Here is a 16924-nt window from a genome sequence, read left to right as displayed (position 1 = left end):
TCTTGATGTGAAGTATCTAGGCCCAGTCATTATGGTCTTGTGGGAACCAATGACATAGGAAAGGAAAACTTGAAGTCTTGCGAGATAATTTTTTTTTACAGAGGATTGTGAGGCTGTGGAATGCACTACCAGAGTCCGTGAATGAAGCAAAGACTATGTCAACATTTAAGAACAGGTTAGATAGGTGGTTGAAGGAAAGGGGGAGAAAGGGATATGGAAACAGTCAGGCTCATTGGATTAGGACTTATATGGAGGATGAACACTATGATAGACTGGTTGGGCTAAAAGGCCTTTTTACATGTTGTAATTTGTATGTAATTCTATTAAATAAATCATTTTAAATTTCCAACATTCTGTGAATAAACAAAAGCTGTAATCTTAATTTGTCCCTTTGTTCTTTTATTCCTCCCTTGTTTAATGCTGCTGCAGCCCTCCAGGTCAACATAACTTTAGAATGTTTGGGAGAGCATCTGGGTTGATGCTGAGGGTGTTTTTAGGAAACAGATGCTAGCAATTTGAATCCTGTTAGACACTGTCAAATGATTGATAGTTCTGATTAGACTAGAGCACTAACCATTTATAATCTAGAGTTCTATAATTCAAAACCAATGACAGCACAAAATGAAAACAAACTGTGTTTTACTTTGGCTGAGATAACATTCACATGCAGACTTCAAGGGCCCGATTTTAGCACCCGGTTCCGGGTGCGTTCTCGACGGGGGGGCCTCTAAAATCCCGGTTTCGAGGAGCGGGACCGGATCGCGCCTCGATCCCGCCCACTTCCTGGTTGCGCGCTGACGTGCGGGGGTGCGTGCGTTGGCCCCGCTGGTGGGAATCCCGCAGGCAATTAAAGCCAGCGGGGTTCCACTTGAGTGTATTTATCTTGGTATTTCAGGTCATTAAATGACCTGATTGAGCTGTTTATTTAACAGGTGTCGGATTTTACAGTGAAATGAGACTGTTTCCCATACTGGGGGAACCACTCACACTCTCAACGGACGTGTTGCAGCCAGCAGCCTGTGGCAGCTGCCAAGGTGCATTCCACAGGTGGGGGGGGGGAGAGCCTTCACCAACGCAGGAGGACACTCCGTAACATTGGGCAACGCCTGCCCTCCACCACCCTCCTCCAAGCAAGAAGATTCACCGGCGTGGAAGTCCAACCCCTGTGCGAGGACACACTTTTCTAGCGTGCACAACCCCGCAAACCTAAACCTGCCAGATGGGTGCTGCGTTGACATCCTCGGAGGACGAACAGGATGACCAGCCTCAGCAGCCTCGCAGTCCACGCCGTCCGCCTCAGAGACATGCATCCCCACAACACGGTGCTGCGGCACATCCACCTGCACAGCAGGATGGAGGGCATCCGCAGAGAGAGATGCGTCGCAGGAGGCACTACCCTCCGCACAGGGTCTACAGACCGAGGCTCAGCTTCATGGACCTCTCTGAGCAGCAGTGCATACGGAGGCTCAGAGTCACTCGCCAGGTAGTCGCCGACATCTGCAGCCTCCTCAATGACGAGCTGCTCCCGGATGGACCAAGCAGCATCTTCTTACCCGTCGCCGTCAAAGTCACCACTGCCCTCAACTTCTTCGCCTCCGGATCCTTCCAGGGTGCCACGGGGGACATCACCGGGGTCTGTCAGTCGTCTGCACACAAGTGCATAAGGCAGGTCACCGATGGGTTGTTCCGCAGGGCCTCGACCTACATCAACTTCGCCATGGATGAGCGCAGCCAGACGGAGAGGGCGGTTGGATTCCATGCTGTGGCTGGCTTCCCACGGGTGCAGGGTGTAATCGATTGCACCCACATAGCAATACGGGCACCTCCACATGAGCCAGGGCTGTTTATCAACAGGAAAGGGTATCACTCCATGAACGCCCAGCTCATTTGTGACCACCGCCAGAGATTCCTACACGTGTGCGCCAGATACCCTGGCAGCTGCCACGATGCCTTCGTCCTCAGGGAGTCCACCGTCCCGCCCCTCTTCCACGCACCCAACGCCGGCAACGGCTGGCTCCTCGGCGACAAGGGATATCCCCTGCACACGTGGCTTATGACACCTCTGAGGAACCCCATTACCGAGCCACAGCGTCGGTATAATGACAGCCACATTGCTACCAGGTCTACAATTGAGCAGGCTATAGGGCTGCTCAAGATGCGCTTCAGGTGCCTTGATCGTTCCGGGGGAGCGCTCCAATACACACCATTCAGAGTGGGACGAATTATAGTTGTCTGCTGTGCCCTGCATAACATGGCACTACAGAGAGGGGTGCCGCTGGAGGAGGCCCCATGCACACCCGCCACCCACATTGAGGACGACAATGAGGAAGAGGTGGAGGAGGAAGAGGAGGAGGAGGAAGAGGGAGAGGAGGAGGAACGACCCATGCGCCGAACACCGGCTCACCTGCGTGCTCGTCAGGCCAGGGAGGCACTCATATGCCAACGGTTCTCCTAACATCACACTGTGTGAGGCGTTCACATGTCATAACGTGCACAGACGAGGGTCCATACAGGCTCCCTCCACAGAAGAGTGGTGCCTGTACACCTGCACCCACTGGATTATGCTCAATGGGTGGGACGGGGTGGTCGTCGTCATGATGAGGCGCAGGGAAGGGACATATTGCACAAGCCGCAGAATTATGGACAAGAGGTGGCAGCATTGGTGAGAAAAAGTGAGTTTATTTTGTGGTGACATTCAAAGAGTAGAAAATTAAAAAAAACGACAAACACCCTGTTGCAATCCCTGTGTGCTCACGGAACTTTAGGCGTTCGTTTTCGGGACCCCCTACGTGGTGCTACCCCTGTGGCTCCAGCAGAGGTGGTGGCAGGTTGCTCCTGTTCGTGCCCTGACCGGGTAGATGCTTTGGGCCGACGCCCCCTGGGTTTCGGTGCCCGTGAGGGCACCTCCACAGACTGCTCCTCCTGCACCTGTGCAGGGGCAGACTCGGCCACCTGGAGAGGATGGACTATTGCGGGCACTGGTTGAGAGGGGGGCAACGGGTGAGACTTGGGGGCGCCTTGAGTAGCGTCCACACTTCCATTTCCCCGTTCACCATCTTCCCTCTCATGGCCAAGGCCCACATCACCCCTTCCACCCTGCTGGACGGCAGTTTGGATGACGTGGGTGAGACCTTGCAAGGCCACCTCCAATGTATCTGTCAACCTGTTGGTGGCGGCAGAATGTTGTTCACCCTGAATCCGAACAGCCGTTGTGAGGGCCTGGATGGACTCATTGGTGAGCTGTGCGTGACGCTCGAGGGAGGCTAGCCTGTCCTCCACCGCAGACGTTCCCACACCTACCCGCGACACTATCTCAGAGATGCCTTCACGTCCCTGCGACACTATCTCGGCGATACCCTCCTGCACCTGTGCCACCATTCCCCTCATGCAGGAGTTGGACTCCTCCATCCTCCGTGCGATTGTGGAGAGTGCGCGTGGCACCTCTCCCAGTACCTCAGCAATGTTCTGGTGCCCCTCGACGACTCTCCTTTTGACAGGTGGCCCCCTGGGTTCAGCATCTGGGTCCGGCTGAGCAAAGCCTGGAGAAGAGTGCTCCCACCGACGCGGACCCTCCGCGGCTGACCCTGCCACCAGGGTCTGCTCATGCTCATGTGTGCGCGGTGACTCACCATGTGCAATCCCAACTAGCTGAGGGGGGGGACCCACCGAGGTGTGTGTATCTGCGCTGGTGGATGCAAGGCTCATGTGTGACGATGCACCCTCAGAGACGGGCATGTCCTCTGAGGAATCGCCCTCAACCGAGACGTCGATCGCAGACGGTCCTGGAAGAGAACAGAGGGAAATATCAGGCATGTGACCAAATGTGGCGGTGCGGCATATGCCATGTGATGCTACGATCATTCACGATCATGAGTGATGAGTGCCAGCTTTCCCTTACCGGCCGTTTCGCCAGAACCAGACTCGCCATCCGCCATCGACAGGCAATGCAGCGTGCGGCTGATCTCCAGTGCCTCGACCTCGGCGTCTGTCAGGGCCATCTCGTGTGGCGGGCCCCCTCCGGTGCATGCCCTATCGCGTGCGTTCCTGGCCCTCTTCTCCTGTGAGGGCAAAACACAAAAACGTTATTGAGTGATGATTACAATGTGAGACGCTTCAAGCATTGGTGTGATTGGGTTGAACGTGTGCCAGATGGATGGGAGGATGCGTGTGCCACATGGCCATCCCATTGTATGGGCATTGGGGTGTGTGGTAGTGGTCGAGTGGGGACAGGGACGGTGGGTACGTGCAGGCACTGTGAGGATGATAGTTGGGTGGCTGTGAGGATTGGTGCGGGAGCGCAGTACTGTCAGTGGAGATGGGGTTGTGAGGTGTTTGAGGTGATGTGGAAGACGGAGTGATGCAGAATGCGTTAGTGTACTCACTTTTCCGGACCTGGTGAGGTCATTGAATCTCTTGCGGCACTGAATCCAAGTGCGGGTGGTGTTTCCCCTGCTTGTGACCTCCGCGGCCACCTCCTCCCATGCCCTCTTGGTGGCGCTGGCAGGGCACCTCCTTCCATCCGTGGGGAACAGCGTCTCCCTCCTCATGCGGACCCCGTCCAGCAGCACCTGGAGGGCGTGGTCCGTGAAACGGGGAGCAGCCTTACCCCTGTGCTCCTCCATCCTTGATGGAGTGTAGTTTGTGGCTGGAGGGGCTTTGGTGGACTGCCCCTTTAAATAGAGCGCAACCATCGCTCAGACGTCAATGCGCATGCGCAGGCCGCCGGCACGCAGCTGAGAAGCGCGGAACCCGTAACTGCCGGCTAATCACATCAATCATCCCGCGATCGCGTGCGCAACGCACTCAATTTGGCCGGCGCGTTTTCCTCGAGCCCGCCCGACCACCCGCTGCCAACCCGCACCCCTGGTAAAATCGGGCCCCAAATCTCTCCCAAGACTAGAATTTCAAATGGTTACTGGGTCTGATTAAATAGCTCTCTTACTAATAGGCAACTCCAATCACTATGAAAGTATAAAACTTGAAGTTGATATTTTAGAGCAGCTAAAACCAACAGAAGCTGCAATTTGCATATTGCCAGCAAACCTAAATGGAAAAAAATAATTAAGCTTCAACATAAAAAGCTATACAGGTAATTACAGATAGGCTGATACTACTTTGTTAATAACTTGCAGTGACCTGCAGTGATAAGGCAATAAAGAAATAACCTTCACAAGCACTGAAACAGTACCTAGGCTGCTTTACATTGGGTTGGGGGAGGAGAAGGACAAATAACAGGACTCATTGTAATCTGATTTACTGGTGGAAATAAAATGAAATTTTGGCACAACAGAACATGTCACACACAAATGGAATAAGGAAAAATTCTACTCAGTAAAGTATGAAAATTTAGACGATTGAGGTGTTTAAAATGCTAAAAGAATTTGGTAGGGTAGATAAAGAGAAATAATTTCCTCTGGTGGGGGAATCGAGAACAAGGGGGCATAATTTTGAAATTAGAGCCAGGCCATTCAGGAACGAAATCAGAAAGCACTTTTTCACACAAAGGGGAGTAGAAATCTGGATTTCTGTCCACCAAAAGGCTGTGGATATTGGGTCAATTGAAACTTTCAAGACTAACATCGATAGATTTTTGTTAGGTAAGGGTATCAAGGAAAATGGAGCTAAGGCCCTTAAATGGAGTTGAGGTACAGATCAGCCATGATCTAATAGAATGGCAGAGCAGGCTCGAGGAGCTGAATGACCTCCAGTCCCTAATATTCCTATGCAAAACACAAGGTTACACAATAAGGGGAGGGGTTCTGGACACTAATGATATTGGGAACATATTCCCTAAATATCACAGTTTAGAATATTGTATTTTATTAATTTTGCTCTAGGCTGAGAGGAAAGATAAAAGGTAATTTCATATCTGCACTTTTTCTTTATGCTAGTATCATAGTAGGTACAGCACATGAGGAGGCCATTCGGCCCATCGTGCCTATGCCAGCTCTTTGAAAGAGCTATCCAATTAGTCCCATTCCCCTGCTCTTTCCCCATAGCCCTGTAAATGTTTTCCCTTCAAGTATTTATCCAATTCCCTTTTGAAAGTTACTATTAAATTTGCTTCCACCACCCTTTCAGGCAGTGCATTCCAGATCATAACCACTCACTGCGTAAAAAAATGTTTCCTTATGTCACCTCTGGCTCTTTTGCCGATCACCTTAAATCTGTGACCTCTGGTTACCAACCCTTCTGCCACTAGAATCAGTTTCTCCTTATTTACTCTATCAAAACCGTTCATGAATTTGAACACCTCTATCAAATCTCCCCTTAACCTTCTCTGTTACAAGGTGAACAATCCCAGTTTCTCCAATCTCTCCACATAATTGAAGTCTCTCATCCCTGGTACCATTTTAGTAAATCTCTTCTGCACCCTCTCTTAAGACCTTGACGTCCTTACTAAAGTGTGATGCCCAGAATTGAACACAATACTCCAGCTGAGGCCTAACCAGTGTTTTATAAAGGTTTAGCCATAACTTCCTTGCTTTTGTACTGTATGCCTCTAATAATAAAGCCCAGGATCCCATATGTATGTGCACCCCCAGGTCTCTCTGTTCCTGCACCCCTTTTTAAAATTGTACCATTTAATTTATATTGCCTCTCCTCATTCTTCCTGCCAAAATGCATCACTTCACACTTCTCTGCGTTAAATTTCTCTGGTGTGTTGCTATTGTTCCTCTTGACAACAGATTGTAAATGTTGCATTCTATTTTGCGGCGTTTCACAATATCATAAATATTTCATTTGTTATAATTGGACTTTGCTTCGATGGAAAATTTGATCCTTGGCAGTGTTTCCAAAATACTCTCATTTTGTATGTTTTTTTGACAGAACAATTGTGCCAACATTGGTTGTAATGATGCCACCAATAAACACCATAATGCACTTAAAGAAAATGATACCATTTTACCTACAATCGTGATCAAAATAGTCCTTCACAAAGACATTTAGCACAAACACTATCACTGGCTCACAAAACATTTTTTTCCCCTTCCGACATTAAATTGCTTTTGCATCACTGTTACCTTAGTTTAGCACTATCTCAGAAAACGGGCCCATAAAAACACCTCTTTGTCCTACATGAAGATGTGAGTAGAAATTACTCACAATTTTATAGAAGAAATGAAAAGAAAGGATCACTAAAGAATTTCAAGTGTAATAGTCCTATAAAGATTTGATTTAAAGTAGTAATACTGAATCGTTAAATCTTAAACAAGTCATTTTAGTATGTTTTCAAAAAGCAAAAAACTGCAGATGCTGGAAATCTGAAACAAACACAATGCTGGACACACCCAGGAGGACAGGCAATGACTGAGAAGAGATCAGGAATTCATATTTCAAGTGTGGACCCTGGTCAAAACTAGCATCCGACACACTAGCATGCTTTCACATCTATATACATACCAAATTTGGATTGTTTTTATTATGTGACCCACACATAATTGATCCACCTCTAAATATATAATTTATATTTGTGATATTAAATTCTGGTAGCATTCTAGAGTGTATTTTCAGCAGGGCATGTTTTCAAATTGAAGTACTTTCATTAACTCTTATGGGTTTGTGGGTTAGTCCTCTTTTTTGATGACAAAATAACTATATTGTTTCTGAACAAAACTACTATGTTGTCTGTCACTTGGAAGTTGGCCCTTGCACAAATGTCTTGTTAATAGAAGTCTTACTTAGTGCATACTTTTCAGCAACTAGGGTGTTTGTATTTAAGTCAGCTGGCCAGCCAGTGCAGTTTTTAGTAAGTTGATCTGTAGTACAGCCAGTGTGTCGAGAAAGCTACACAAAATTAACTCCTTTAATCTTGTTAATTATGGTAGAGAAAATATATGTTCAGCAGCTGTCCTTTTACCTGTGACAAATCATAAAAGCACACACGCTTCATGGTGTTGCATCATTAGTCTGAACAGTAATAATGGGTGTTGTAATTGTGGAGTTGCTGAGACAGTCATTTTAAATATGCTGCATGTTTGAACAAAATTGAGATGAATTAGTTGCACACTGGTTCTGAAGAGGATTTTTAACATGTTCTGTTGGGTAATGCGAAGACTGAGCCTACAGATTTATCCATACTTTAGCAATTCTATTGGGGAGAAAAATGAAGCCAATTCTAATAAAAGTTGTGGGGTTCAGGGTTATTAAAAATGCACCAAGAGAATACTGTGGTTAGGTGGGCTCAATGGATCAACAGTCTTCTCCTGCCTGAAACTGTTACTATGTATGTTGCTATGTCCAGGAGCGGCTGCAGTTTTATGCGGTGTTGGGTGTAAGAGGTGAACTGAGAACGTTCAAACTTCTGCTTTGCAAACTTTCTGCACTGCAGTAATCAACTCGTACTTTAAGTAAAATGAATGCTTCTTCCTTTGACAAACACTGCTTAATTAATTTAACAACCTGTTACCATTACAGCAGTGTTTTGCTTTTTCTAACTGCAAAGCCAGGTAATAAAATTCAAATCTTAATTCCTTGTATTCAAAACTGCAGATTCTATGTAATTTAGTTAGACAGACTATAAAGGAAGCTGACATGGGAAACACATGGCAAACTCATGCAGTTGGGAGCAAGCTTGATGTTGCTACTGGGTCCAAAAAGTGGGCCAGTGTTTCCCAACACTGACATTTCTTGCCCTAATGCAAAAATTCAATGCTGAAGAAGGCGGCTTTGAGCTATCAATTAGTTTGACTACTAGTCTTGTATGCCATTTATACTCCTGATATCATAATGGGCTGGGTGGTTGAACCAAATCAACTTAAGGGTGATCGTAGTGTGTTCATAAAGCAATGATGTCCTTAGTAGATATCTGCAGCAGCATATATGGGAAATATAGAACAGGAAAAAACAGGCAGAAAATAGTAATTTGAATAAAAACAAGTCTTTCAGTTTAGAAGTCAGAAAAAAAAGTAATACAAATTAACTGTATGGGCATTGTTCTGAAGAAAATCACTGCTTTTTATTTGCATCATTCCTGGGAAATAACTTCATTTTGTCTGGGGTGGGATTTTGTCCATTGAAGTTGACAAAACTAAAGCTATTTGGCGGACCTGGCGTGACCATTTTATTTTAAGTGTTCAGCTCAACCAGTGTGGCTGGGTTGACATCCCAGCCTTAACAGACAATTTAACTTGGGCAGTCCTTCACTGGGCAAGCTTCATCAGTTCATCAGTAGGGTACTTCATCTTGGAGAAGTAAGGAATCAGTTCCACACCACAGAAATATATCTGTAGGCTAATCATGGAACGGGATTTCTGGTGACCATAGAGAAAGTCTCAAATACTTTTCAGTTGATGGATGTGATGGACACCTGCCCTATATTTTATTGCACATTGAGAAACACTTATAGAAACATAGGAATTGCTGGACAAAAAAAAAGACCATGGTCCATCCAGTTCACTTTCTACCATCCTGGTAGTCGCATAATACAATGATAATGGAGTTGTTGACTAATCATAGCAATCAATCTCTATCAATTAGTCTACAACAGTCCCAGAAATGACACGAGAAAAACCCCAGTGATGGAGAGCTTTGGGAAGCACAAGTCCAAATTCCCCTTTTTCCTCCCAAGCAAGCTACACTTACCCCATGTCAGGTCTCAAATTACTCATGTGATTTATATATTGACTACTGTTATAATACTGTAATATGCATTTGTTCTGCTTTTAAAAAATAGCTGGGCATTAAATCTTCAAACTAAAGTCAGCTTGTATGTTTCAGTAACGTATGCGGTGCTTCTCTTGCAATGATTGTCTTATTGACTTTTATATCATGTTGCATCACTTTCATGGCCAGGACTCTGGTTTATGCAGAAGTGGAAGAAGTCTGGGTCCCTACTACAGCTGACATGTAGGGATCATTCTGATCCTCGGCAAACTTTTCTGTACAAACTCAGTAAAAAAGCAGGTAGGTGCTACAGAAATGTTAAATGTAGTAACTAGCTGTATGTTGTTTTGTAATCACTTAATGCCTGCATTGTTTTCATGATGCGATGCAATGATTTTGCAAGAATCAAATTATTTTTTTTTACATTCTGGCCTATTGCTTAGTGGCTGTGGGTAATATTTAAAGCATCTGTCGCACCTGTCCTCATTTGAAGAAACATAAAAATGTTAATATTTATTATTCCCACAAGTATAAATTGAATACACACCAGGGAATTGCAATTTATTCACTGATGGATAATACATTTCTCACTTACAAAATTAATAGGTCTCTCAGCCCCTTTGCTTTGCTAATTTTAAAAATATAAAAATGTTGCTGTCTGAAATTTTTGAAAGAATAGCTAGTGACTGATCGGTAGGTGTGCCATTTCTGTATTTTATTTTCTCTCTCGATTTGAGTCTTTGTCGGCACAGCTATGTATCCTTATCCTTTCTGCTAAAGAATGGAATATTTTCCTGTATTGTGCTCCTACAAGCACTTCCACAACAAGGGTCCGATACTGTATGGAGCTATCCCAAATATCCATGTTGCTCCTGCTGCTGTTGAGGGTCATTCATACTGATTTGCCTTTATTTGCTGTCAGCAGAGACAAGAGCAATTCGAACCTTAATTTATCCTTGTCACATGAGAAATCAATTTCCTGGCTGCCTCTAATCTACAGTCTTCCAATACTGTTCCAATAGTGTGTGTTCCTGTTTATTTTGGACATGAGGGAGATGGGGTCCTCCTTTTCACTAGAAATCAGCAAAAATATCATCTGCAGCCTGAAATTTACAGCAATCAGATTTTGTATGTATTTTTACTTTGCTACCACAATATGACTTACATTTTCATGTGGGGCTTCTGCTGTCTTAATTGGGCTTGATTTGGACCAATATTTGAGGTGAAAGGGCAATGTTCCAAACACATTCTTACCCAGCACTCTTAATTTTTTTTAAAACCGAAGATTTGCTTTCTTGATGCTATTTCAGATAGCTAAACTGCAGAAGTCATGTGGAAGCTATTGTTCTAGTGACCGGCTTAATTTTTGTGTTCAAGGTCTCCACTACTTCAAAAATGTGGTGTTAGTTGGCTCGCTACAAGATCGTTATGTCCCCTACCATTCTGCACGAATTGAGATGTGCAAAACAGCTTTAAAGGATAAGCAATCAGGTAAGGTTACATTCCTGACAGCTGTTAGTGCTCAGAGAATTCCACCAATTACAAACTCATGAGGATTTGTATCCTCTGCATACACTTAACTTTTCTGTTACTTTTTTTTTAAAAGTGAAAGGAGAAACAATTAGTCTGTACATCCACAAGCCAGACTGCAAAATTCACATTATGCCAACATAATTTACCAAAGGTAATAGGGCATTGGTGACTAAGGCCTCATCAGGGAAAAATCGTAAAAAGTTAAAATTAAAGGCACGAAGCATTCGTAACAAGATAGATGAATTAATGGCACAAATAGAGATAAATGGGTTTGATCTAGTAGCCATTACTGAGATATGATTGCAGGGTGACCAAGGTTGGGAACTAAATATTCCAAGGTACTGGACTTTTAGAAAAGATAGGCAAAATGGAAAAGGTTAGGGGGTAACCCTGATAATAAATGATGAGATAAAGGCAGTAGTGAGAAAGGATCTTAGCTCAGAAAATCAGGATGTAGAATCAGTATGGGTGGAGCTGAGAAATAACAAGGGGCAGAAAACACCAATGGGAGCAGTTTATAGGCCCCCTATCAGTAGTTATAGTGTTGGACAGAGTATAAATCAGTAAATTAGGGGAGCATGTAACAACGGTAATGCAATAATTGTGGGGGACTTTAATCTTCATATAGACTGGGCAAATCAAATTGGCAAAAGTAGTTTGGAGGACGAGTTCATGGAATACATTAAAGCCAATTTTCTAGAATAATATGTCAAAGAACCAAATAGGGAATAGGCTATTTTAAATCTAGTATTATGTAATAAGACAGGGTTAATTAGTAATCTTATAGTTAAGGATCCTGTGGGGCAGAGTGACCATAATATGATAAATTTTCATATTGAGTTTGAGGGTGATGTAGTTAAGTCCAAAACTAGAGTCTTAAATTTAAACAAAGCCAGTTACGTAGATATGAGGGGTGAATTGGCTATGGTAGATTGGGAAATTAGATTAATAGATATGACAGTAGATAAGCAATGGCAAACATTTAAAGAAATAATTCATAATTCTCAATGAATATACATTCCCTTGAGGAGTAAAAACTCCAGGGGAAAAATGATCCAACAGTGGCTAACTAGAGAAGTTAAGGTTAATATTAGATTAAAAGAAGAGGCTTACAATGTTGCCAAAAAGAGCAGTAAGCCTGAGGATTGGGAGGGTTTTAGAAATCAGCAAAGGATGACCAAGAAATTGATAAAGCGGGAGAAAATTGAATGAGAGTAAACTAGCAAGAAATAGAAAAACAGATTGTAAGAGCTTCTACAAGTATGTAAAAATGAAGAGATTAGCAAAAGTAAACGCGGGTCCCTTAGAGGCTGAAACAGGTGAAATTATAATGGGGAATAAGGAAATGGCAGAGACGTTAAACAAATATTTTGTATCTGTCTTCGCAGTAGAAGACACAAAAAACATACAAAAAATAGTGGGGAACCAAGGGGCTAATGAGAGGGAGAAACTTAAAGTAATTAAGATTAGTAAAGAAAAAGTACTGGAGAAATTAATGGGACTAAAAGCCGACAAATCTCCTGGACCTGATGGCCTACATCCCAGGGATTTAAGAGATGGCTGCAGAGATAGTAGATACATTGGTTTTGATCTTCCAGAATTCCCTAGATTCTAGACCAGCCCCTGTAGATTGGAAGATAGCAAATATAACCCTGCTATTCAATAAAGGAGGGAGAGAGAAAACAGGGAACTGTAGGCCAGTTAGCCTGACATCAGTAGTAGGGAAAATGCTGCAATCTATTATTAAGGGCGTAGTAACAGGGCACTTAGAAATTCATAATATGATTAGGCAGAGTCAATACAGTTTTATGAAAGGAAAATCTTGTTTGTCAAATCTATTAGAATTTTTTTGAGGGTGTAACTAGCAGGGGAACCAGTGGATGTAGTCTATTTGGATTTTCAAAAGGCATTCAATAAGGTGCCACATAAAAGGTTCTTACAGAAGATTAGCGCTCATGGGATTGGGGGTAATAGATTAACATGGATTAAGGATTGGTTAACGGACAGAAAACAGAGAGGAGGGCTGAACGGGTCGTTTTCAGGTTGGCAGGCTGTAACTAGTGGGGTGCCACAAGGATCAGTGCTTGGGCCTCAGCTGTTAAAATATATATAACAATGACTTAGATGAGGGGACCGAGTGTAATGTATCTAAGTTTGCTGACGATACAAAGCTAGATGGGAAAGTAAGCTGTGAAGAGGATGCAAAGAGGCTGCAAAGGTATATAGACAGGTTAAGTGAGTGGGCAAGAAGGTGGCAGATGGAATATAATGTGGGGAAATGTGAAATTGTCCACTTTGGTAGGAAGAATAGAAAAGCAGAATATTTTTCAAAAGGTGAGAGACTAAGAAAGGTTGGTATTCAGAAGGATTTGGGTGTCCTTCTACACGAATCACAGAAAGTTAACATGCAGGTACAGCAATCAATTAAGACGGCAAATGGTATGTTAGCCTTTATTGCAAAGGGGTTAGAGTACAAGAGTAAGGAGGTCTTGCTGCAATTATATAGGACTCTGGTGAGACCACACCTGGAGTACTGTGTACAGTTTTGGTCTCCTTACCTAAGGAAGGATATACTTGCCATGGAGACTGTGCAATGAAGGTTCACTAGATTGATTCCTGGGATGAGAGGGTTGTCTTATGAGGAGAGATTAAGTAGAATGGGCCTATATTCTCTGGAGTTTAGAAGAATGAGAGGTGATCTCATTGAAACGACTATAATTCTTAGAGGGCTTGACATGGTAGATGCTGAGAAGCTGTTTCCCCTGGCTACAGAGTCTAGAACTAGTGGTCATAGTCTCAAGATGAGGGGTCAGCCATTTAGGACTGAGATAAGGAAAAATTTCGTCACTCAGAGGGTTGTGAATCTTTGGAATTCTCTACCCCAGAGGGCTGTGGATGCTCAGTCATTGAGTATATTTAAGACTGAGATCGATAGATTTTTGGACACTAAGGGAATCAAGGGAAATGAGGATAGGGTGGGAAAGTGGAGTTGGGGTAGAAGATCAGCCATGATCTTATTGAATGAGGGAGCAGGCTCGAGGCGTCACATGGCCTATTCCTGTACGTATTTCTTATATTCTTATAATTTGGCCTGACACACAAACGCACATTAGAAATTTACATCGAATTCTACATTCAAGTCTCATAAAGGTTTTTTTTAATGGTCCTATTTTTTAATAAAACATTTATGGAGCAATAAAACTCTTGTATATTTGATCTATTTTTCAGGGCCAGTGTATGCTGAGATGATCCAAAATCTTCTGTTGCCAGTGCTGGAAAATAAGGAATGTAATTTGGTGCGATATGATGTTAACCACGCATTACCCAACACAGCTAATTCATTAATAGGACGAGCAGCTCACATTGCAGTTCTCGATTCTGAAATCTTTTTAGAGAAGTTTTTTCTGGTCGCGGGCCTTAAATACTTTCAGTAAGAATGAGTGCCATAAACTGTTACCTCTTTATTCAAAGAAACACATTTGATCCTAGAACATTGTCTCTGCCTAAAAAATTAAGACTATTTGTACGTTTTTGTATTGGAAACAATTCTACATTGAGTTTTCGGAGCTAGTTAAAAGATCTGAATCTGTTTATGCCTGTTGGTTTGTGCTGTGCAATACCAATTTTATATTTTTATCTGTCTTATGTACTTACTTCTTTCAGTTGAGTTTTTCTGCATTTTTCAGAAATTTTATTTTGCCTTTTTAAGTATCAGTTAATAGTTGAAATGATCAGGGTGCACTGTTTATAATTTTACTTTCTAAATTTGTAAAGTTAATATTCAATTAGTAAATTAGAGATAAAACATTAATTTAATTCATGACTTCCAAAGAATACATTTTCACATAATCTGATTGGGAGCCTGTTGTACATTACATTGTTGGTGTGGATTTTGGCAACTGGAAACCCTTTAAAAAGCTGCTATATATTTATACATTTTTAACATTGCTCAACTTATAGGAAATTTACAGATTTGTTTTTCATTTCATGCAGTCTTTCTGAGAAGACCAAATACTGTCTTATTCATACATACCTTGTCACTGTCAAGTTTTAAACCAGTTCACAAATGTCTGCAATACATTTTTATACAGAAAGCATCCTCTTATAACTTTTTACCATACCTGTGGAACATTACTACTTTTTCTACTGCTGAAGTGGAAAGATTTTTTGCCACGGAACTTTTAGAACTGAAGGAACCGTTTTTAAATCTTCCAGTACTCTATATGTCGTATAGAACTTTTGACCACCATGCCAGTCCGATAGCCTTGATTTGCAATGATTTTTACTGCACCATGGTATAAACTGAACACAATGAGCCCAGCATATACAAGGCATTTAAGTCAATACTTTTACATTCTGAGAGAGTAGTGGTGAAGAGCCAATATTTTAGCAATGCTGCAGTTTAATGAACAGTCTATTGGTCTGACTGCTGAGATTCTTGTATGTCAATGTATTTGTATGTGACATTCACTAAAACACAGTTATCCCTTGTTATAACTCTTTGAAAACCATATGAAAAGCATGCTACAGTGAGAGGCCATTTCATGTGGCTTCTCTTAATGGGGGACCTGGAAGCACTGCACATGATATCACAGATTGTGGTGTATCGGGGTGTTGCATTGAGGGTTACCGTACTGAAATAGACTCAGTAAAAACTAAAGTTTGAGATAATTGGGCATTTTACTCTAATTTCTAATCTCTTAAACAGAGAAAACATTTCCAGTTTAATTTATTTATTTTAGGTGGCCTGATTAACAGTAGGACGTATAGCATGGTTTTTGGGTTACTGGTGCATATCTGACTCTCTTAACAAAAAGACAAGCAAGAAGGCACATATTGCTGTCACATATGCTTTTAACAAGTTTGTAATGAGTTTAATTTATGTTGAAACACAATCAAATTACATCCTTATAAATGGTGCTCGTGTCATCTGTTTGTAGCCTTGTTTTCAAACACCGATAGCACATAAGGTCAGCAAACATCATTGTACCAGTAACAGTTAATATTAAAAATATTGTATATTGTACTATATTGTGCAAGTTAAAACGTATGTGTTTCTTTTACTTTTTACATTTCTTTGACGATCTAACACTGTATTAATTTCACAGCAGCCATCTACTTTCATACAGTGCCAATTTAAATGTACTTTTGACCATTTATTGTGTAACTAGTTTGTTGGTTACATTTAAGGACATTTACCCGACCTTTTAAACTATTTGTGGACATTGACTTTTTTTCAAAAAGAAAGAAAATATTTGTTGTTTGTGTCCAATTTTATCTAATTTTATGCAAGATTTCTTTTGGACACTAAATTGAAATTATAAACTGGCAGTATAAATTTCAAAATGCATTTAAATAACGCAAAATCAATATGGATAAGAAAGGCTATTTGGCTGATCTCACTTGCATAATCCAGCACAGCATCCAGCTGTTAGACATTTCCAACGTTTTTGCCTCCACTATCATATCCGTTAAGTCTTTTCCACATGTTCCAATTTGAACCTATCCTGCTGTGATTATTTAACATGAAATTGTGTTCCAGATTTACCTTTTTTATACTGTTTAGTATCGTATACCTGTGTGGGATCACCTCCCAGTTACATCCTTCAAGGCTAAGAACCCCAGTTTCTCTGGTCTTTTTTAATAATTCAGTTGTCTGATGCTGCGGATCAGCCTTGTGGCTTCAGGACTTGGATGACTCTTGTGTAACGGTGACCGGAGTTGGTTACAGTGCGCAAGGTGCGCAAAAGTGCAAACACTGAAGGGTATGTTTATACAGAGACAC

The 16924-nt window shown here is 42.5% G+C and overlaps 1 protein-coding gene across 4 annotated transcripts in view; it reads left to right on the top strand.

Moving 5' to 3' along the window:
• Window positions 1-16165, top strand: part of fam135a (family with sequence similarity 135 member A) — a 268472-nt gene extending 252307 nt beyond the window's left edge. For all 4 annotated transcript variants that reach the window (XM_067984032.1, XM_067984030.1, XM_067984031.1 and 1 more), the window contains 3 exons: window positions 9796-9906; window positions 10984-11097; window positions 14368-16165. In XM_067984032.1, coding sequence (XP_067840133.1) covers window positions 9796-9906; window positions 10984-11097; window positions 14368-14573 — 431 coding nt within the window. In that variant the 3' untranslated portion in view covers window positions 14574-16165. The remainder of the gene's footprint in view (window positions 1-9795; window positions 9907-10983; window positions 11098-14367) is intronic.
• The last annotated feature ends 759 nt before the right edge of the window (window positions 16166-16924 follow it).

This window comes from Heptranchias perlo, chromosome 5 (assembly GCF_035084215.1).
Source record: "Heptranchias perlo isolate sHepPer1 chromosome 5, sHepPer1.hap1, whole genome shotgun sequence".
NCBI lineage: Eukaryota > Metazoa > Chordata > Chondrichthyes > Hexanchiformes > Hexanchidae > Heptranchias > Heptranchias perlo.
Note: the sequence above shows the minus strand (reverse complement) of the source record. Positions and strands in the feature narration are given on the sequence as shown.